At 41.3% G+C, this 17,764-nt stretch overlaps 1 protein-coding gene across 4 annotated transcripts in view; it reads right to left on the reverse strand.

Annotated features, from left to right (window-relative positions):
- UBE2E3 (ubiquitin conjugating enzyme E2 E3) overlaps positions 1–17,764 on the reverse strand; it is a 136,473-nt gene that overhangs the window by 13,713 nt on the left and 104,996 nt on the right. For 3 of the 4 annotated variants that reach the window (XM_089519636.1, XM_089519635.1, XM_089519634.1), the window contains exon 4: positions 8,135–8,242. The exons of the other annotated variant lie outside the window; for it this stretch is intronic. In XM_089519636.1, coding sequence (XP_089375762.1) covers positions 8,135–8,242 — 108 coding nt within the window. The remainder of the gene's footprint in view (positions 1–8,134; positions 8,243–17,764) is intronic. 4 annotated transcript variants of the gene reach the window in all.

The following is a 17,764-nucleotide window of genomic DNA, read 5'->3' on the forward strand; positions in this document are numbered from 1 at the left end:
TCAAGAAACCCGCTGGCTGACCTTGGTCAAGTCAAACCCTCTCAGTCTTGGGGGGGGGGGTGCAATGGTAAACCTCCTCTGAACAAATATTGCCAAGAAAACCCATGATCCGGTCACCGTAAGTCTGAAATGACTCGAAGGCATGCAGCAACAACAAAGAATGAGAAACATAGCTTTCGTTTCCAAGTCGTAGGCTGCATCTACACTTAGAATTAATGCAGTTTGGTACTGCTTTAATTGCCATGGCTCAATGCTATGGAATTATGGGATCTTTAGTTTTGTAAGATATTGAGCCTTCTATGTTAGAGAGATTTGGTGCCACAACAAACTACAAATCCTAGGATTCCCTAGGATGGAGCCATGGCAGTTACACCAGTGTCAAATTGCATTCATTCTGTAGCGTAGCCTTAGCTTCATGGACATGTCCAGCCTTCTTTTAATCTTATTTGAGGATGTAAGTAGGGAGAGGATGAGGAACGAAACTAACACAAGAGGCTTCCGGAATATTAAGTTCCATCATTTTATTCCACAGACATTCACCCGGTGGTCCCTTTGTGGTCCCTCTCATAATAATATTAAGGCTATAAGCTGAAATACATCTGGTAATATTTCAAGCCATTAGCAAACATGAGGTTTTTAAATCTGTGTTACATTTACAAACAAATGTTAGGAGCATTACAAGTGAGAAAAGGCAAGCGACTACTAGGCCAAACCAATTCACAAGGACAGAAGCCATCCTGTTCAGTTATTCTACTTGGATTTGCCAAGGAATGAAAAGAGCCTAAGATTTTTATTTAAAGCAACCATATCAAAATTTGGAGCAACATAGAAAATATTAAAAACCCCAGTGTAGACTGTTAAGTTTTCTAATTAACTCTTGACATCCATTAAGCACTCATCACTTCATTAGCATTAGGGCTCAGAAGTTGAATGTCCATGGAACAGTTCAATTTTGGCACAGGTTTCCTTAATGACCATTTTATAGTTTAATGCTAGGGTTATAGTGCTCCTATATCATCTATCAGCTACCTTTCCTTCAAACAACTCTAATGGCTGGATGCAGTTCAATCAGTTTAATGAAACAGCTGGATTGACTTAGCAACATATTTCAGCCAAATTAATCAGTCACAATTAAGGTTACAGCTGCTACCTATATGCCAAACTACTTGGTAATCACTCAAAACAGTCCAAACAAGGGTATCTATCAATCACACAGTCGAACAGCTAAGAGCAATAATTCCTAAGTTACTATTTACAATCATCTACTGCACTACCCATTAGTGCCATTTACAATCACAAGCATTGCTCCCAGAGGGAGGAAGGGTCCATTGGAACATTTCACATGTCCTGATTCTGCAAATGGAAAACCCATTTTGCAGATACCTGATACTTGGAGCTAGCAAGAAGCTCCTCTCAAGGGCAATACAACTGACCAATGTTCATTCTAGCTGTTCTGCAATTTTTGATGCAATGGCATCCAGGCAGACATGAAATACAGAAATAAAGCCCTTGGTATCTGCTGGGGTTTGGTTCCAGGACCCCCCGTGGATACCAGATTCTGCAGATGCTCAAGTCCCATTAAACGCAGTGACATTGTAAAATGGTGTCTCTCATATAAAATAGCAAAATCAAGGTTTGCTTTTTTTTTTTTTTTTTTTTGAATTTATATATTTTACAATGTTTTCAAGCTTATTTTGGCCATTTTTTTAAAAAATAATAATAATCAGATTTTTAGTTGTATTTTTGTTCAGTTTTCCTGTAAGCTGCCCTGGCTGCTGGGTCAGGTGGGGTACAAATGACATCAACCAACCAACTTGATTTATTATACAGTTGGCCCTCCATATCCATGGATTCTTCATCCACAGATTCAACCATCCATGGCTTGAAAATACCAGTATTCAAAAACTATATAAATTCCAAAAAGCAAAGCTTTATTTTGCCATTTTATATAAGGGATGCATTTTACTATGCCACTGTATTTAATTGGACTTGAGTATCCATGGATTTTGGTATCTACAGGGGGTCCTGGAACCAAATCCCAGAAGATATCAAGGGTCTCCCTCTAAGCCAGAACTGCTACCACTGGCTGGCAGCAGGTGGTCTCAGTCTCTGGCAAAAAAATCATCCCAGCCTCCCTACTACCTGGCTTTTTAAACTCAGGGATGGGCAACACTGTTTGTCCTCCCTTCTTGGAAATGTCCCTTCCTGTGAGATGGTCTTGTAAGGTAGGCATTCTGTCAGTGTTTAATCAGAGATGCTGGGGTTGAATCTGGTACCTTCTATATGTAAAATACGCATTCTGCCAGAGCATTATTATTCCTCCTCTTTTTCCATGTGGATTCTATTTTATTGGGCTGATGTAACCAACACCCTTCCTTTTTGCTCTCCATTTTCTGATGCCTAAAGTCACAACAGATTTAGAGAAACACTTCCTAATTTGAAACAGTTTGGTAAGGTCTCTTCTCAACTGATTGTATCCCACATAACAATATATCGTGGAAAAATCTGCTGGAATAGAAAACCAGAGACACTGCATCCATGCAATGCAAAGAGTAAGATCAATTGTTTCCAGAGGGGTTGTAGAAAATCACTTTTATTCTAAAGAGACCAAATGCATTTTGAGTATAAAGCTCTACCTCAGGGATATTTCCGTGCCTCTTTTCAGGCTTTCTTTTTCTCTGCTTCGACAGACAGCAACTAAGCCCAAATCCATGCCTAGAATCCTGAGATTCTGTGCTTTTAGTTTGAAAAGCCTAGCTATTCCCACAGCCTCTGTGCTTGTTTCCTCACTGCCCTCCCACACAGCTTCTAAGGCTGAGAGCATCATAAATTGCTTTCTGTTCACGTTTTGGACACTGATACATATGATTCTAAATACACATCAGGGAAATCTCACAGCAATGACCCAGCCGGGTTGTAAATCATGCTGCAGATGGTAGTGGTTTCAGCACTGGACTACAACTCTGGAGGATCAGGATTCAATTCCCCACTTGGCCATGGAAACTCACCTGGGTGACCTTGGGCAAGTCACACACTCTCAGCCCCAGAAAAACCCATGACAGGTTCAGCTTATGGTTGCCCTAAGTCAGAAATGACTTGAAGGCACACAACAGAAACAAACATAAAATTCTGAAGACAAATCTGGGAAATCGCACAGCAATGACCCAATTGAGTTAAGTATGATAGGATTTTTTCTTCAGAGCTCCCCTCAGCACATGGACAGGATCAGGATATGGGGCAGAATGCAGAGGAGGGTAGTTTCACACTCCTCCCCATAGATCTGTAGCTAGATCTTTCCCATGTGGAGCATTCAGCACCAGGTATGTACTATTTGTGTAGGAGGGGCAGGTATCATACAGGACACATGTGGCCTTTGGTACCACAATGGACCCCAAAGACCTGCCCAAAGGTTCTGTACCCCAACAATATTTTGCTCCCCAAACACCTCAACATAATCAACAACCCATTTGCAGAATTGTATAGTCCTGTTTTGGTGGAGCGTCTCTCCCAAAGAGCCAATCTATACCAAAGATAATATATAAATCATTTACGTAGTTATTGCTTTTACATAACATGAAAAACACAAAGACAGCATTTGTTTTATTTTATTTTAGCACTTGAAGGTGCACACAACAACAAGAACACCAACAACACAATATTCTCCTTATATGGGACCCAAGATATTTCACGCTACAGAGAAGTACTCCACACTACAGCACTTTGTTGCTCTTCCTGCTTTTACCTCTGAGGACACAGAGTACATCAAAGTATACATAGACACCATTAAAATAGGTCTATGTCAGATCTCAGAATCCTGTCCCGTGGCCATACAATTGTATAATTTGGATCCTATAATATAAAGGATAATAGCACATTCATTGTCCATGTACATAGATTTTATATTCAAAATGGCACCAACAACACATAACAGAAGCACAAGCAGGGGAGAGGGGGAAATCTCATGTTTTGCAAACGGACAAAAAACATCCTTTGAGGGGAAACCCTTTACAGCAAGGAGAACATCTCAAATAGTCTAGTATCCATGGAATGCTAAGGATGCTAATGCTGTGCTAAGGGATAGGGATGGGAAAGCAGAGTGCAATGTGACTAAAATGAAATATCCTGGAAGAGGGCACAGTCGGGTAACAAACTGAAACTCTAAATGGCAACAATCCTCACTGCAACGTTTTGTTGTGGTTCCCACTTACATCGTTATAAGTGCACACCAGGGTGTTTTGCAACCATGAAAACAAAGGGGATGGATGTAAGCACTGTGCATACATAAACACAAGCTTTCCTCATCAATCAGCCAATCCTATAACATCCTTCGAGTAGATCCAGGAAGAGTACTGTTGTTAGGAAGGCTCTGCAGAGGAATCTGGCAAAAAGTATGCCACTGGTTTCTCTCTGGCAAGCTTGCACTGGACTGAGATGCTCAGGTGTTTTAAAATATTGCTAACAAAATCCCCACCCTTCCATTTAGTGCAGAGCTGTGAAGCTGGGTGTCAGTGTCACAATACAGACTTCTGCAGGGGAAACTTACAGGGTTGGATCCCATTTCTTTACTGCTGGTGGAAGATTTCTGCTCAGAATGGCCCCTCTTTCACAAGCATTTCCGAGGGACATTTGGGAGATGTGGAAGTTTACAAAGATCACTTCCCACCTCCCTATTGCATTTGTTTCTTTGGTCTGTGAGAGGCTTTCGCAGAATCCAACCCACAGAAAATTGCAAAACAACAGAAGAACACTAGAAATTATGTTCATAGGTCATAAGAACATCCGGTTTTTACAATGTGGTTCAGAAACTGCACCTGATCTCAGATTGCCAAATGAACCTAAGAATTACTGCAGTACAGTTCCTAGTATGGACAACCAGCCTGGAAGCAAGTTTTTTATTTAATCATTTTATTTTCAATATTTATATAATGTCATTCTTAAGAAATCATACTCAAGGAGGAAAATAAAAACACAACATTTAAACAAATGAGTGAAAAAAATTAAGAGAGCCAACCACACTTTACCATAATCACTGAAGTGGCAATAAATTGGACAGCTGAACTGGAGTGGCTTCTATTCTAGCCTTGGAAAAATAGGGGGGGGGGGGGGGAAGAATAGGCAGCTGAAAGTAAAAGGCTTGACATAAAACCTGATGTAGAATTTTACATTGTCCACAGCAGTCAACCCAAGCTGCTTATTCTGGGTGAATGTCTAGGAGACTGGAGCACAGGGCAAGTTTATACACACCCCAGAACCAGTCAGGTTACCTTGTAATGGCCTTATTAAATGCTTGTCAGCTGTATTCCATCTCTCATTAGACTTAAAACCCAAGTACATTTTATTATCACATAATAGCCGGATTAGGATAATAAAAGAGAAAAGAAAGAAAGCCACAGTTTAGCCAGTGACCTGACACAGGGGTTCAAGGCTTTAAGAGCAATTACTATGATGAAACCCTGCCTGGACTCATAGAACAGAAATAGTTTGGGAGATGTGAATCCTCAAGATATGAAGTGAGAGCTGACCAAGTCCTACCTCACAGGGCTGGTTCAGATGCCCCAAAGCCATTCGCAGATGGTTATGTCTAATGATGGCAAACACATCTCTTTCCCTGGGAGACAGTGCAAAGGTAACATTAATCTTCTTCTTCATTAAGCTGGCATTGCAGTAAGCTGCAATAAGTTCAACAGTAAGCTGGCATTGCATGGATGCTATGGAACTTCTCCATGATACTCACCATTCCTCAAGCCTTGAAAAGGGTTATTTGTTGGATTTCAACAGTCCAGCATTAACTAAGCTTGCTGGAGGATTCTGGCACTTGTATGCCCCGAAAGTAACTTTTCCAAGCCCTGCTTTTATTTCTTTCCAACATCTCCTCAAAACACACTTATCCCAGAAATTTTTTGGATCAACTCTAATCCCATCACCCTTCTATTACTAAACCTAAAGACATGTAACTGAGCGGGTGCACTTCAGTATGTGCTTATCTTGTTTGTTAGTGCTTCCCTGGTTGGTTCTTTCTTTACTCTGCTGTCCAATAGAAAAATAGAACCAGCAAAAAACATTGTGGTATGGAAACCTCCACCTCGGAATTCCAGTCACACATGCCCTTACACTATACTGTGTTCCATTCCTCTCCCTCTGATATGCCATCCTCATGTCTCAACTATCAGGCAGGATTGCATGGCCACCAAGAATGCTCAGTCCTCATTAAGTAGAGTTGCTCCCCTCTTCCGCTCCCCTCCCACACTTTTGGCATATCTGCAAACATCTTGAGTTCTCCCAGGATGCCGAAAATCTCTTCTTGTATGTGGGTTGGGTCATTTTTCGCGATGTATACAGCCTAACTAAATACAGTGTCTAAGAATAAAAGTCATACAGGTTGAGTCCACCTTATCTGGAATTCTGAAATCTGAAATACTAAAAATCCCAAAACTTTTTTCATGGGTGGCTAAGATAATGACATCTTAGCTTTCTTATTGTTCAGTGTAAACAAACTTTGATTCACGCACAAAATTATTAAAAATGCTGTACAAAATTGCGTGAATTTTGTGTTTAGACTTGGGTCATAGATGCCGGGGTTGAATCTGGTACCTTCTATATGTAAAATATGCATTTTGCCAGAGCATTTTTATCCCTCCTCTTTTTCCATGTGGATCCTATTTTATTACAACATATCCATCATGTACGTATATGCAAATACAAGTATTCCAAAATCCAAAAATAAAATAATTCTTAAGCAGCTTCCCTTCATTTTCTATGTAGGAAAGCCATATAATTTGAAGCGCCTCACCTCATTCCTGCACACGTACAAAAGATTTCTCAGGTTACTTGCAAAACACCCTTTAGGCAAATGGCAAACTAAAGGGCTCATATGTGATCTGTAGTATTCAACTATGGGAGAGGGGCAAAATTAGGGCAAAGGCAATTCCCCTTCCCCAAAAAGAATTCTGCCCCCAAATTTGAAACCTGAAATTTTCCTTCAGTTCCCAAATGTTTAGCATTACAATAACTTAAAAATGGAAGTTGAGCATTTAGAAATACAATTCAGGCATCAAAAGAAAAGAAGCAGGGGGAAACAACAAATATAAAAGTTTTACATGTGCCCAGTTTTCAGTGTGTCACTGTCGGCAAAGCTAAAAATTTGCAGAATGAAGGAAAGTTTTATGGGGTGTGTGTGCAGAATTCTTTAGAATTCTTCTTAAATCACTCTTCACATAATCCAAATACTACTAAAGTGACTTGTGTTATGCCATCCAATTTGCTTCAGCATACCTTATTACTCAGAGAAATTTAACAGTCCCCTCCCTCCCAAAGCTCATTAAAAACAGTGTAGCACAATCTAGTACATGGGACAACTTGTGGTCTGCTGCCCATCATCTGGCTCCAACAAGTGTCCTGAGTGCTGCTGCCCACAGTAACAGGTGGTTGGATAAGTAAGTAAGTGGGTGGCTGAGTAAGTATGAGAAAAGGTAGTGAGGGGACTCAATCCCTAAATGTACCTGCCTGACCCTGCCCACTGCCCATGATATACACAAAAATGGGAGATCTTTTACCTGAGTGTGATTAAGCCAGACCAAAGACCAAAGAGGGGAGAATCCACAACCTATTCTAGTCACATCCACTGGCATGGAGCCATAGACTGCCGACCCACACATGGCCCTACCCAGTGCTCAACTGCACTCCCTTGGGGACAACATGGCTGCCTGCCTCTGACTTACACATAAGCAAAATTAAGATATAAGTTCACTTGTTTTAAGTCAACATGCAGGCTCAACTCCAATTAGTTCACTAATGATAAGTGGCTGGACTTCACCCGCCATAAAACCCACATGAGGATGTCTGTGCCTCAATTGCTGGAAAACCATGTGGATACTGAGGGACATCATACCCTGTGCAGCAAAGAAGAGCTGACAGATGCTGCACAGTGATGCTGTGGCCTTCAAACCTTCCAATACAAAACCCAGATATTTGTTTCTCTCTGGGAAACGTTCTTAAACATTACGGCCATGGGAATATAATGACCTACATTCCTTGGAAACAGATGAGACTGCTAGTTCCTAAGGAACTGTTTTCCCCACGGAAAAGAAAAGCAACACAGCACACATGCACAGCAAGAGCCAAGGGTGCGACTGACCTATGAGCACTAGCAGGAGGAATCTCATGAGCCTCAGCCACCCGAGGAATGGAGAATCTTGTTTCAATGAAAGCTGCAGGCCGATGTTGTTTCTGGACCTCAGCCCAGCTGCAGATTAAACGACATGTTACGTTGTTAAGCAAAAATTCTTGGGAGGCAACTGTACTGGTGTCAAGCCTTTAACTGAGCCAGGAAAAAAGTGTTGAAAAACTGAGAAAAGTGGGAGATATTTTGGGAAGCGTGCCTTCAGCTCCAGCAGTTGTGCCTTTGCAGCAAAGGAAAATGAACAGCCAGGCATGCACATGAACAGGAAAGGAAGAATAGCAAACCTTATCTCAGAGAAGCCTCTTTAAAGCAAACCATCATGGTGTGGTGGTTTAAGTGTTGAACTATAGCTCCATGGATGATGTTTAAATGGAACTTGAATGGAATCAGGTATGGAAATACAGTTGGCCCTTAATATCCAAGGATTTTTTTATCCACAGATTCAACCATCCACAACTTGAAAACATTCTCTCTCTCTCTCTCTCTCTCTCTCTCTCTCTATATATATATATATATATATATATATATATGTGCCCAAAAGCAAACCTTGATTTTCCCATTTTATATAAGGGGCACCATTTTACTATGCCACTGTATTTAATGAGGCTTGAACATCCACGGATTTTGGTATCCACAGGGAGTCCTGAAACCAAACCTCGGTGGATACCAAGAGCCCACTGTACTCTGTGTGATTCTGGACCAGTCACATTTTCTCATCCTCAGATGAAGGCCAAGGCAAACCTCCTCTGTAAGTCAGAGCTAACATGAAGACATAAAATAACAACAACAACAACAAAGCAGATGATAAAGATGTTCCATAATCCTTCCCTCAAACATTTCCTAACCTCCTTTGTCAGCTTAAATTCAACTAAGCAAAGCAGGTCTGCCTCTAGCACCTGGTCTCCTCAGGTACATACTAGGGTCTAAATAGTAACCCCTACTAATGCAAGATGGCAGCTGGGTCTGCAATCCACCATTTCAAATTCCCAGAATGCCCTAGAACAACCCTATATTGAGCTCTAGGGCATGTGAGAAACTGAAACATTAGCTTCCTGCAGCTCTTGGAGCACCGATAACTAGGACATTTACCAATCTGAGGGCAGCAAAGGTGCCCACCAGGGCAGCAGGAAGTGAAATAAAATTCACATATACAAAGAAGACTGGTAAATATGGAACACGAGCCCTCAAAGACAGTGTTTCTCCCATTATCAATCTTAGCTTTACAATGGACACCTGCTACACTGGGCATGCTTTAAGGTATGCTCTGCTCCACAAGGAGATAGCTAAGCTCAACAGGACCTTCTGTATGGGTTTATACCATCCACAGTGCTGCCAAACCCCTCCTTCCCCCAATTTACTGATTATTTCATACTGATCACAGGTGGAAAGGACAGAGAGGTTTTCCACTTCCTCTGGATGAGATACGATTGTTGCTGTGACATGTGTAGATACACCTGTGTGTACAGCTCCTGACCTAACATTTCATGTAAACTTTAGGGCCAACAAGTTTCGCACCTCTCCTTTATTCTGTACAAGTCTGCCCCAGAGTCCTTGGCCATTTATAGAAGTTCTGGATCAGATACAATAATCTAGAAAACATTCCTTTTAAAAGTATCACATTAGAAAATGGACTGCTACAAGTGTGTGTGTGTGTGTGTGTGTGCCTTCAAGTCACCTGTTAACTTAAGTAAACTCCATAAATTTCACAGGGTTTCCTTAGACAAGGAATCCTCAGAGGCAGTTCTGCCAGTTCCTTCCTCTGAAATATACCCTACAGCACCTGGTATTCGTTGGCGGTTTCTCATCCTAGTCCTAATCATGGCTGATCCTGCTTAGTTTCCAAGGTCACATGGGATCTGGTGCCTTTAGGTTATTAAGGTACTATGTGGCTTTTCCTGGAAAAACACTCCAGAAAAAACATGACAGATTAATGCTCTCTCTTGCAGCTCTTCCATTCTAAGACCAGCAGTTATTCCACTGCTAAGTAATGGACCAAATTTATAAGCTAAGTTTGTTTGGATGCTGTGCTTAATTGCTGCTTTTTCAAAACACATATATTAAAGTACATGTTTAACAAGCTAGATCTCAAATACCAGTTTATAAAACCTCCAACTTGTGACTGTTTCTTTAAATATAACATTTAGCTATTCTTTATACAGCTGGTGCTGTCTATCTAAGTTGCAACTCAAAAAGAGCCGAACATGATTATTTCGTATTTCTAAATGAAGCCGGAATAGAGGAGTGCTATTAGCTACACTGCAGTGGTTGCATATGCCATTAAGCACAAATATTTAAAAATTGCTACTGGGCAGGGGATCCTAGTTCTTCATTTTCTTTTCCACTTTCTACTGGTGATGGTGCCAGCTTTTCTTGCTGATTTTAAATAAAGCTGCACAGCGGCTCTCAGACTTTTTACTCCTGTGACATCCTCTCCATCTACATGCAAAGGTTGCGCCGCCACCCCTTAACACAGTATATGAATAAAAATATTATGTAGTGTGTATAGCATCCTATTGATAGTGCCCCTCTCACAAACATACAGGCATCTTGTATTGCACATGCCCTTTGCCTTAGCACTGAGCTCTTATGCTCTCTGCCTCCTCTTTTCACTTCCCTCCCTTCCTCTCCCCAGATTGGGCCATGGGGCGGGGTGGTGGATGGATCATTGAAGAAAAACAACCCAGCAAACTCTTCCTGGCTTGAGAAGCACTGAGGCATCTGTAGGGCCTTTTCAGAAGCCTTGTCTTCCTCCCTCTTTCTTTGGTTGAATCCGCAATGCTGAAATAATCCAGTCTGACACTGCTTTAACTTTCATGGCTCAATGCTATAAAATTGTGAGAACTGTAGTTTGTTGTGGGCACCAGAGTGCTTTGACAGAGAAGGCTTAATGTCTCACAAAATTACAATTCCCAGAATTCCGTAGCACTGAGCCATGGCAGTTGAAACTGTGTCAAACCGGATTATTTCTGCAGTGGCGATGCAGCCTTCCCCAACCAGACAGGGTGGCCTCTGTATGCCTTATGGTCACTAAGGGGCATGCACAGAACAAAAAACTGGAATGCATGTAATCACAGTAGAAGAATGAAAGGAGAAGTCCAGTGTGCTATTTGATGGTTCAACACCTTTTATTTCTTAAAAAGCTCAACACTTTTCAGTCTTATCACCACTTGGGCTTCACTAAAAATTTCTCAAAATAGTCTTCTAAAGAAGGCCAATTGGTGATAAGGATACAACATGTGGGCTTTTTAAGAGAGATGTTTTTAGACCATCACAGAGCACATGGGACTCTGTCTCCTTTCATTTTTCCACTAAGAGGCATGCACCTATGGTGCCAAGGAAAAAACCTTTGAAGAAGAGGAGGAAGAATTGCATTTAAAAAAAATGAAAGGTTTTTTTTTTTATTTTTGCTACATCTGAGGTTGGAGGAAGGTGTAATGGGGAAGATGCTTAATATCACTTTTGCAGGAACCAGTCAATCCTCAATATGCCTGCACACACACATAGGCACCCTGTTCTTTTTCACATTTGCTGTACTTGCAGGCTGACTTTCCTTGTGCCCCTTTGAGCAACTATTGCCCCCAGTCCCACCTCACAGTCTGAGAAGCAATGAAGTAGCATAGGTCTCAGGAAAGTATGTTCAGAAGATCTTTCTTGGCTTTCAAAAAAGTACTGTGATCAGCTCTGTAGTTTTCTTTATATACAACAATGAAATCATTATATTTCAACAGCTCTATAATAATTTGGTACTGATAATTTTAGTTACAAGAGCCAGTGTGGCATACTGGTTTGAGTGTTGCACTAGGGCTCTGGAGACCAGTGTTCAAATCCCAACTAGGTATCCTTGGGCAAGTCACACTTTCTCAACCTCTTAGGCTGGCAAAAGAAGACTAATCCTGAAAAATTCTTGCCAAGAAAACCCCAGGATAGGTTCCCGTTAGGGTCACCGTAAATTGGAAATGACATGAAGTCACACAACGACAACAATAATTTTACCTACAGATCTTCCCAAAGCAATGTGTTTCTTTCTTTTTTTTAATCCACTTACTGCTATCCACTGATCTTGATTTTAACACTGGTAAAGATCAATTTACTCTTATATAAAAAGGACATCACTCAGTTTTGCTATAATCGAAGTGGTATATACTACACAGTAGTTTAAAAATCTACCTCTGTATGGAGCCATTGCTCTAATGTTTGCTTATGTTTAGAGCAGACCTATCAAAGTTAGTCATAATCAACCCAATATTATTTATTAACAATTAATTACTTAGCTTGCAGTTCATGGGGATTAGAATCATGGAGCTGGAAGAGACCACAGTGTAGGGGGCCTACACTGACCTCATAAGCCAACCAGGGGTTGACCTTCTGCTGGTGCCACAATGTAGTACCATGAAGGAAAAAAACCCAACCTTATGGCCACCTTGGATCCCATCCCAGGAAAAAGACAGGATATAAATTCCATACATTAATAAATAAAGCTATTTGCCTTAGAACATTGTGCACAGGGAATTATGTTAGGAGAAGTGTGGGGAAATAGGAGAACACAGAGGAGTGGTGGCCTTCAGCACAATATTCATCCATTACTATAGTCCCCTCCCCCCCAAAAAAAAGCACAGATGTCATTATCAAACCAGGCCCACAATAGGCATACACTGTTAAAGCACACATTGACTATTTAAGATAGTAACACTCCCTTAAACCCCCCACCATCCTCTGTGTCCTGAACAATCATTGGTTAATGAACCTCAAATGAAGCACAACAGTAGAAAACAAATGTTGCTGTTAAGTGCTGTCAAGCTGACTTTGACTTATGGCAGCTCTGTGGATGAAAGACCTACAAGATCACCAAGCATCAACTGCTCAGCCCAGATCTTGCAGACTTAGAGCTGTGGCTTCTTTGATTGAGTCTATCCATGTGGAATGTCGTCTTCCTCTTTTCCTATTACCTTACCAAGCATTGTTGTCTTTTCTAGTAAGTCTGTATCATCTCATGATATGTCCAAAGTACAACAGTCTCAGTTTTGTAATCTTGGCTTCTAGGAAGATTTCAGGCTTGATTTTGCTCTTCAATCAATTGTGGAGGTTTCTGGCAGCCTAACATTTGCTTCATTTTGTATTGACGAAACAAACCAAAATGAAGTAAATGCTAGGCTGCCAGAAACTTTCCAAAAGGAAAGGTTTGTTCTAAGCCAGGAAAGACATTGGGCCCTCCACAGTATATCCACTGTCATTAAGAATCACAGGAAGGGTTGTTGTAGTGCAATGTTATAATATTGGATCAGAATATTAGAATATTAGACTACAACTAGGAAATGTCAGGCTCAAATTCCCACTTAGCCACAAAGCTCTGTGCATGTCATTAAGAGATTCACTCTATCTCAGTCTTTATGTGACATAACAGGGTTGTAGTCTGGATAACACAGGATGAGGCCCTGAACACCATGAAGGAAAGGTGAGATATACATGGCTGCATCTCCACCTTTATGAGACCCATGACCCTGGAATTTACTGTGAAAAGATAGGAAAATCCAAAGGATCCTTGGGCCCAGCTCCATCTGCTACTCTCTGCCTAGGCTATACAGTCCAAGGCACAGCAGCGACAAAATGAAACCCACTTCTGCTTGGAAAAGGGGTAGGTGTAGAGAGATTTCCCCTTTCAGAGAACAGATTCACCTTATGCTAGTTTTAAAACAGAAATGGAAAACTGTCAGTTTTTACAAAAAGCTACGTATAATCCTCGTGGCTTCTAAAACTCACATGCATTTTTGAGACATAACCATGGGAATATCAGAATGCAAAGGGATCTTGTAGCACCTTTGAGACTAACTGAGTGAAAGAAGTCGTAGCAGTAGCTTTCATAAAGGGAACCCATACATCTGAGGAAGTAGACCAAGTCTATGAAAGCTAATGCTACAGCTTGTTTTGCTCCATCTCAAAAGGCGATACAAGATCCCTTTGCATGCCCACAGGCATTTCTACTCATGTATTCAGCCTAACATTATTTAAGTATGTAAAAAAACCACAATATTAGATAAAAGTGAATGCTGAGTATATAAGAGAGAAACCAAACATGAAGACGTTTAAGAGAAAAGGGTGTTCTGCATTCAGCCAATATTTTGCCTCATCAGTGAAGTTTTCCTGTCCTGTACAAGCAATGGAAAGGTCACTGAACCTTCATGTTGTATAGTGAATATGCAGGGGTATCCTAAAGGCACCAGATCCCTTCTGATCTTCGAAGCTAAAGCAGGGTCAGTTCTGGCTAGTATTTAGATGGGAGAGTACCAATGCTGTATTTCAGTGGAAGGACTTGGCAAAACCACTTCTGAGTATTCCTTGCCTAAGAAAACCCTATGAAATTCATGGAGTCACCTAATTCAGCAGGTGGCCTGAAGATACATAAACAGACACAGTCTTGAAAAAAATACAAGGCACTCTATTGTCAGATTTTGTTAGCTACTAGCAGAGAACATGCATAGCTGTTCTTCCACAGTAAGAGCTTGAATCTTTTACACATTTTTTCTGGCCCGTAAAACATGCTCAGTCATTTTCTTAAGAGAGAGAGAGAGAGAGAGAGAGAGAGAGAAAGCCATGAGCGTTACAATGACAGAGAAATACCACAAAAATGCTGACAGTTACAATTCAGATATTCCCACAATGGGAAATTTGATAACAAATGCAATTCACTTGCTAAAAAGAAAGAGAAACTGCTACAGATTTTTCCCCTCATAGAATTTATTTCTTCTGATCCCCTGTTTTATTTTATTCACAGGGACAACTGTAATGCACGCAATCCTATGGGCTTGCTGACATTGGGAAACAGTTTTTTAAAAAGCAGCCAAAAAACAAAAAACAACCAGGACATATATTGACAGGCGAGGAGTACAGGCTTCTAAACAAGTATCTTCTGCCCGTCAAAGAAGAATTTGGCTAAGAGGGTGCCTTTGTGTGAGGTCTTCTTAAGCAATGGAAACTCTGCATTCAACACTTGGGTGTTCCGTGGATTTCCACTGCAATGTGGCCATGTGAAAAACTGGATGGGAACTTTGTACTCTAACAGTTGTGGCAAAAGGATATCTCAGCATCTGGATCTTGCAGGATACATTATGCCTGGATAAATGCCCCTCTTTTACCTAGCAAGAGCCATGTTTTCTTTTTGATGGATTATTACTGCTTACAGTGTGAGGTAGTGGTTCAAGCACTGAGATCAGGGTCCTTCTTGAGCATAAAAAACCCATTTGGTGGCCTTGTGCAGGTCACACTCTCTTAGCCTCAGAGGATACCAATGGCAACCCCCCTCTGGAGAAATTTGCCAAGAAAGCCCCATGATAGGTTCACCTTAGGGTCGCCATAACTCAGAAATGACCTGAAGGCACACAACAACACATCTATACTACAATGGCAATCTATTAGGCCCACCTGATGGTGGTGGGCATCAGGCAGAAGTGACACAACACAAAAGCGGGGTGTGGCTTGCACAAGGAGCAACGGCAACAGAAATCTCTAGTTGTGAGCAAGTTCAACCTTCTGTGGGCTGAGGGATTCCCAGAACTAGAAATAACTTTCCTGAACTCTGGCATATCTCTAGGGCTGTAATTGCATAGCAGAATTAAAGCAGTTTGACACTGCTTGAACTGCCATGGCTGAAAGCTATGGAGTCCTGTGTTTTGTGAGATATTTAGCCTGTCAGAGAGCTCTGGTGCCACAACAAACTACAAATCCCAGGAGCCCATAGCCATGGCAGTTAAACTGCTTTAATTCTGTGTCAAACTACTTTATTTCTGCAGTGCAGATGTAGCCCAGATCAGGGTCTGTATGCCAAAAATGTCAGTTTGGGGACCTGAACTGCAGGAGTCCAATGACTGCATGTTAATCCAGGTGTGATTCATGTTTGTTTTCAAGAATAAGCATCTATGCTGCCTTAGGTCGATTCTGCAGAACAGATAACTAACCATGTTACACCACAGAAGTTATTTCACAATAAGCTATTGCCATTAGCGGAAATCCCAATTTTGAGGGCAGAATCCTCAAATTGCTCAAACTCTGGCATGGTCCTATATAATCTTGCTCAACAATTCTGGTGCAAGTTTCCTTTAAGGAGTATAAGTGAACTGTGGTTACAATCATCAGTTTTTTGGATTCCATGCAAAGCAATAGACTCAAATGGTAAAGCCTCCCAAAGCAATTCCACCAAGAAGTACCAGAATCATTAACCAAGGTAATGACTACAATGAATTCCGGGCACTGTTACTATTTTAAATTTGTTTTGCTTGGCATACAAAGACACAGAGCACTTCTGCTCTGGCCACAAGGCAATGTGTTTATGATTGCTTGGCTCATAATGGAACTGCAAATATATCTCCACAGCTGTTTAATGCGTACATTTCAAAACCATGCATGTGTTCACAGATTTTGCCCAAGAAAGGAACACCATTATGAAACCACTAGGTAAAAAACGCTTGACACAATGGCAGGCAGGCTTCTTGGAAGATATTTTTGAGCAGGGTGAAAAATGACTGCATCCCAAATGCTGCTTGAATGTGGGTGGGTGTATTCCTCATTTGTTAGACTTGTTCATTATTGTTATTATTATTATTATGGCATACTCTGGAACTGTATTTGATACTTAAGCTATTATACTTAATGACAATACCAAGGGCTATCCTCTGCGATAACACAACCCGCCCAACTCAACGGAACTCTTGGAGTTTGGCTGTAAAATCTTAGGGCCTGGAACAGTCCTCTGTTCCACAGGACCCCACAAACTGAGGGAATGCCTGCCACTCATCATCTTTTGACTCATCATCAAAAAAGAAGAGGCTGGCATCTAGTTTGCTAAATGATTGGTTATTTCTATGCTGGCTGTGAAAGAAAAAGCTTTCTCTCTGACATGGCAAGGACAGAAACTACAAAGGCAAGGGTGGAGTGGTCTGACCATCCTCCAAAACAACCTGATTAAATTGTAATTCCCAGAATTCCCCCAGGCAGGAAAGGGCATCCTGGCAGTTGCAGTCCAGACAAGCAATTTTTCCAAGCACTGCTGCTCAGTCACCTGCATGGAATTCCATTCACTCGATCACACAGGCAAGTCTTTAAACACAGGGCTGGTTTAATATTTGGTGTGGGAGGATGTTGGCTGCTTGAGAAACAAAAGCATTACTAAACAGCTGGGCATCTCTGGCATGTCCTTTATTTTTGGAATACCAGGTGGCTAGACAGTGTGTGTATGTGAGAGGGATAACACTTCTAAAAGGGCCCTTGCTCCAGTCCTCTATTTTATCCATGAACTGAGGCAAGACGGCAGTTTCTGAGTGGGATGCTGGTGACTCTTACCCAAACCAAAGTGGGGTATGTTCTTGTACTCCAGTTTCATCATCTCAGGACCCAAATGGGCAATGGTTTAGGGATGATGGGAATTGTAGTCCAGAATCATTTGGACAGCTGCCAGTTCTCCACTTCTTCACAAGCGCTTGGGTTCCAACTAAGGCTTTAGGAAAGGACTTCTTGAAACTCATAGGTGAAAAGAAGGTTGAGTAGAATATTCTGCAGATGGAAATCCTCCCCTCTGCAGCCTTTTTTCACTGTTCC

The sequence above is a fragment of the Sceloporus occidentalis genome, unplaced genomic scaffold, assembly GCF_023333645.1.
Source record: "Sceloporus occidentalis isolate IW3139 unplaced genomic scaffold, rSceOcc1.0.p SCAF_4, whole genome shotgun sequence".
Classification (NCBI taxonomy): Eukaryota; Metazoa; Chordata; class Lepidosauria; order Squamata; family Phrynosomatidae; genus Sceloporus; species Sceloporus occidentalis.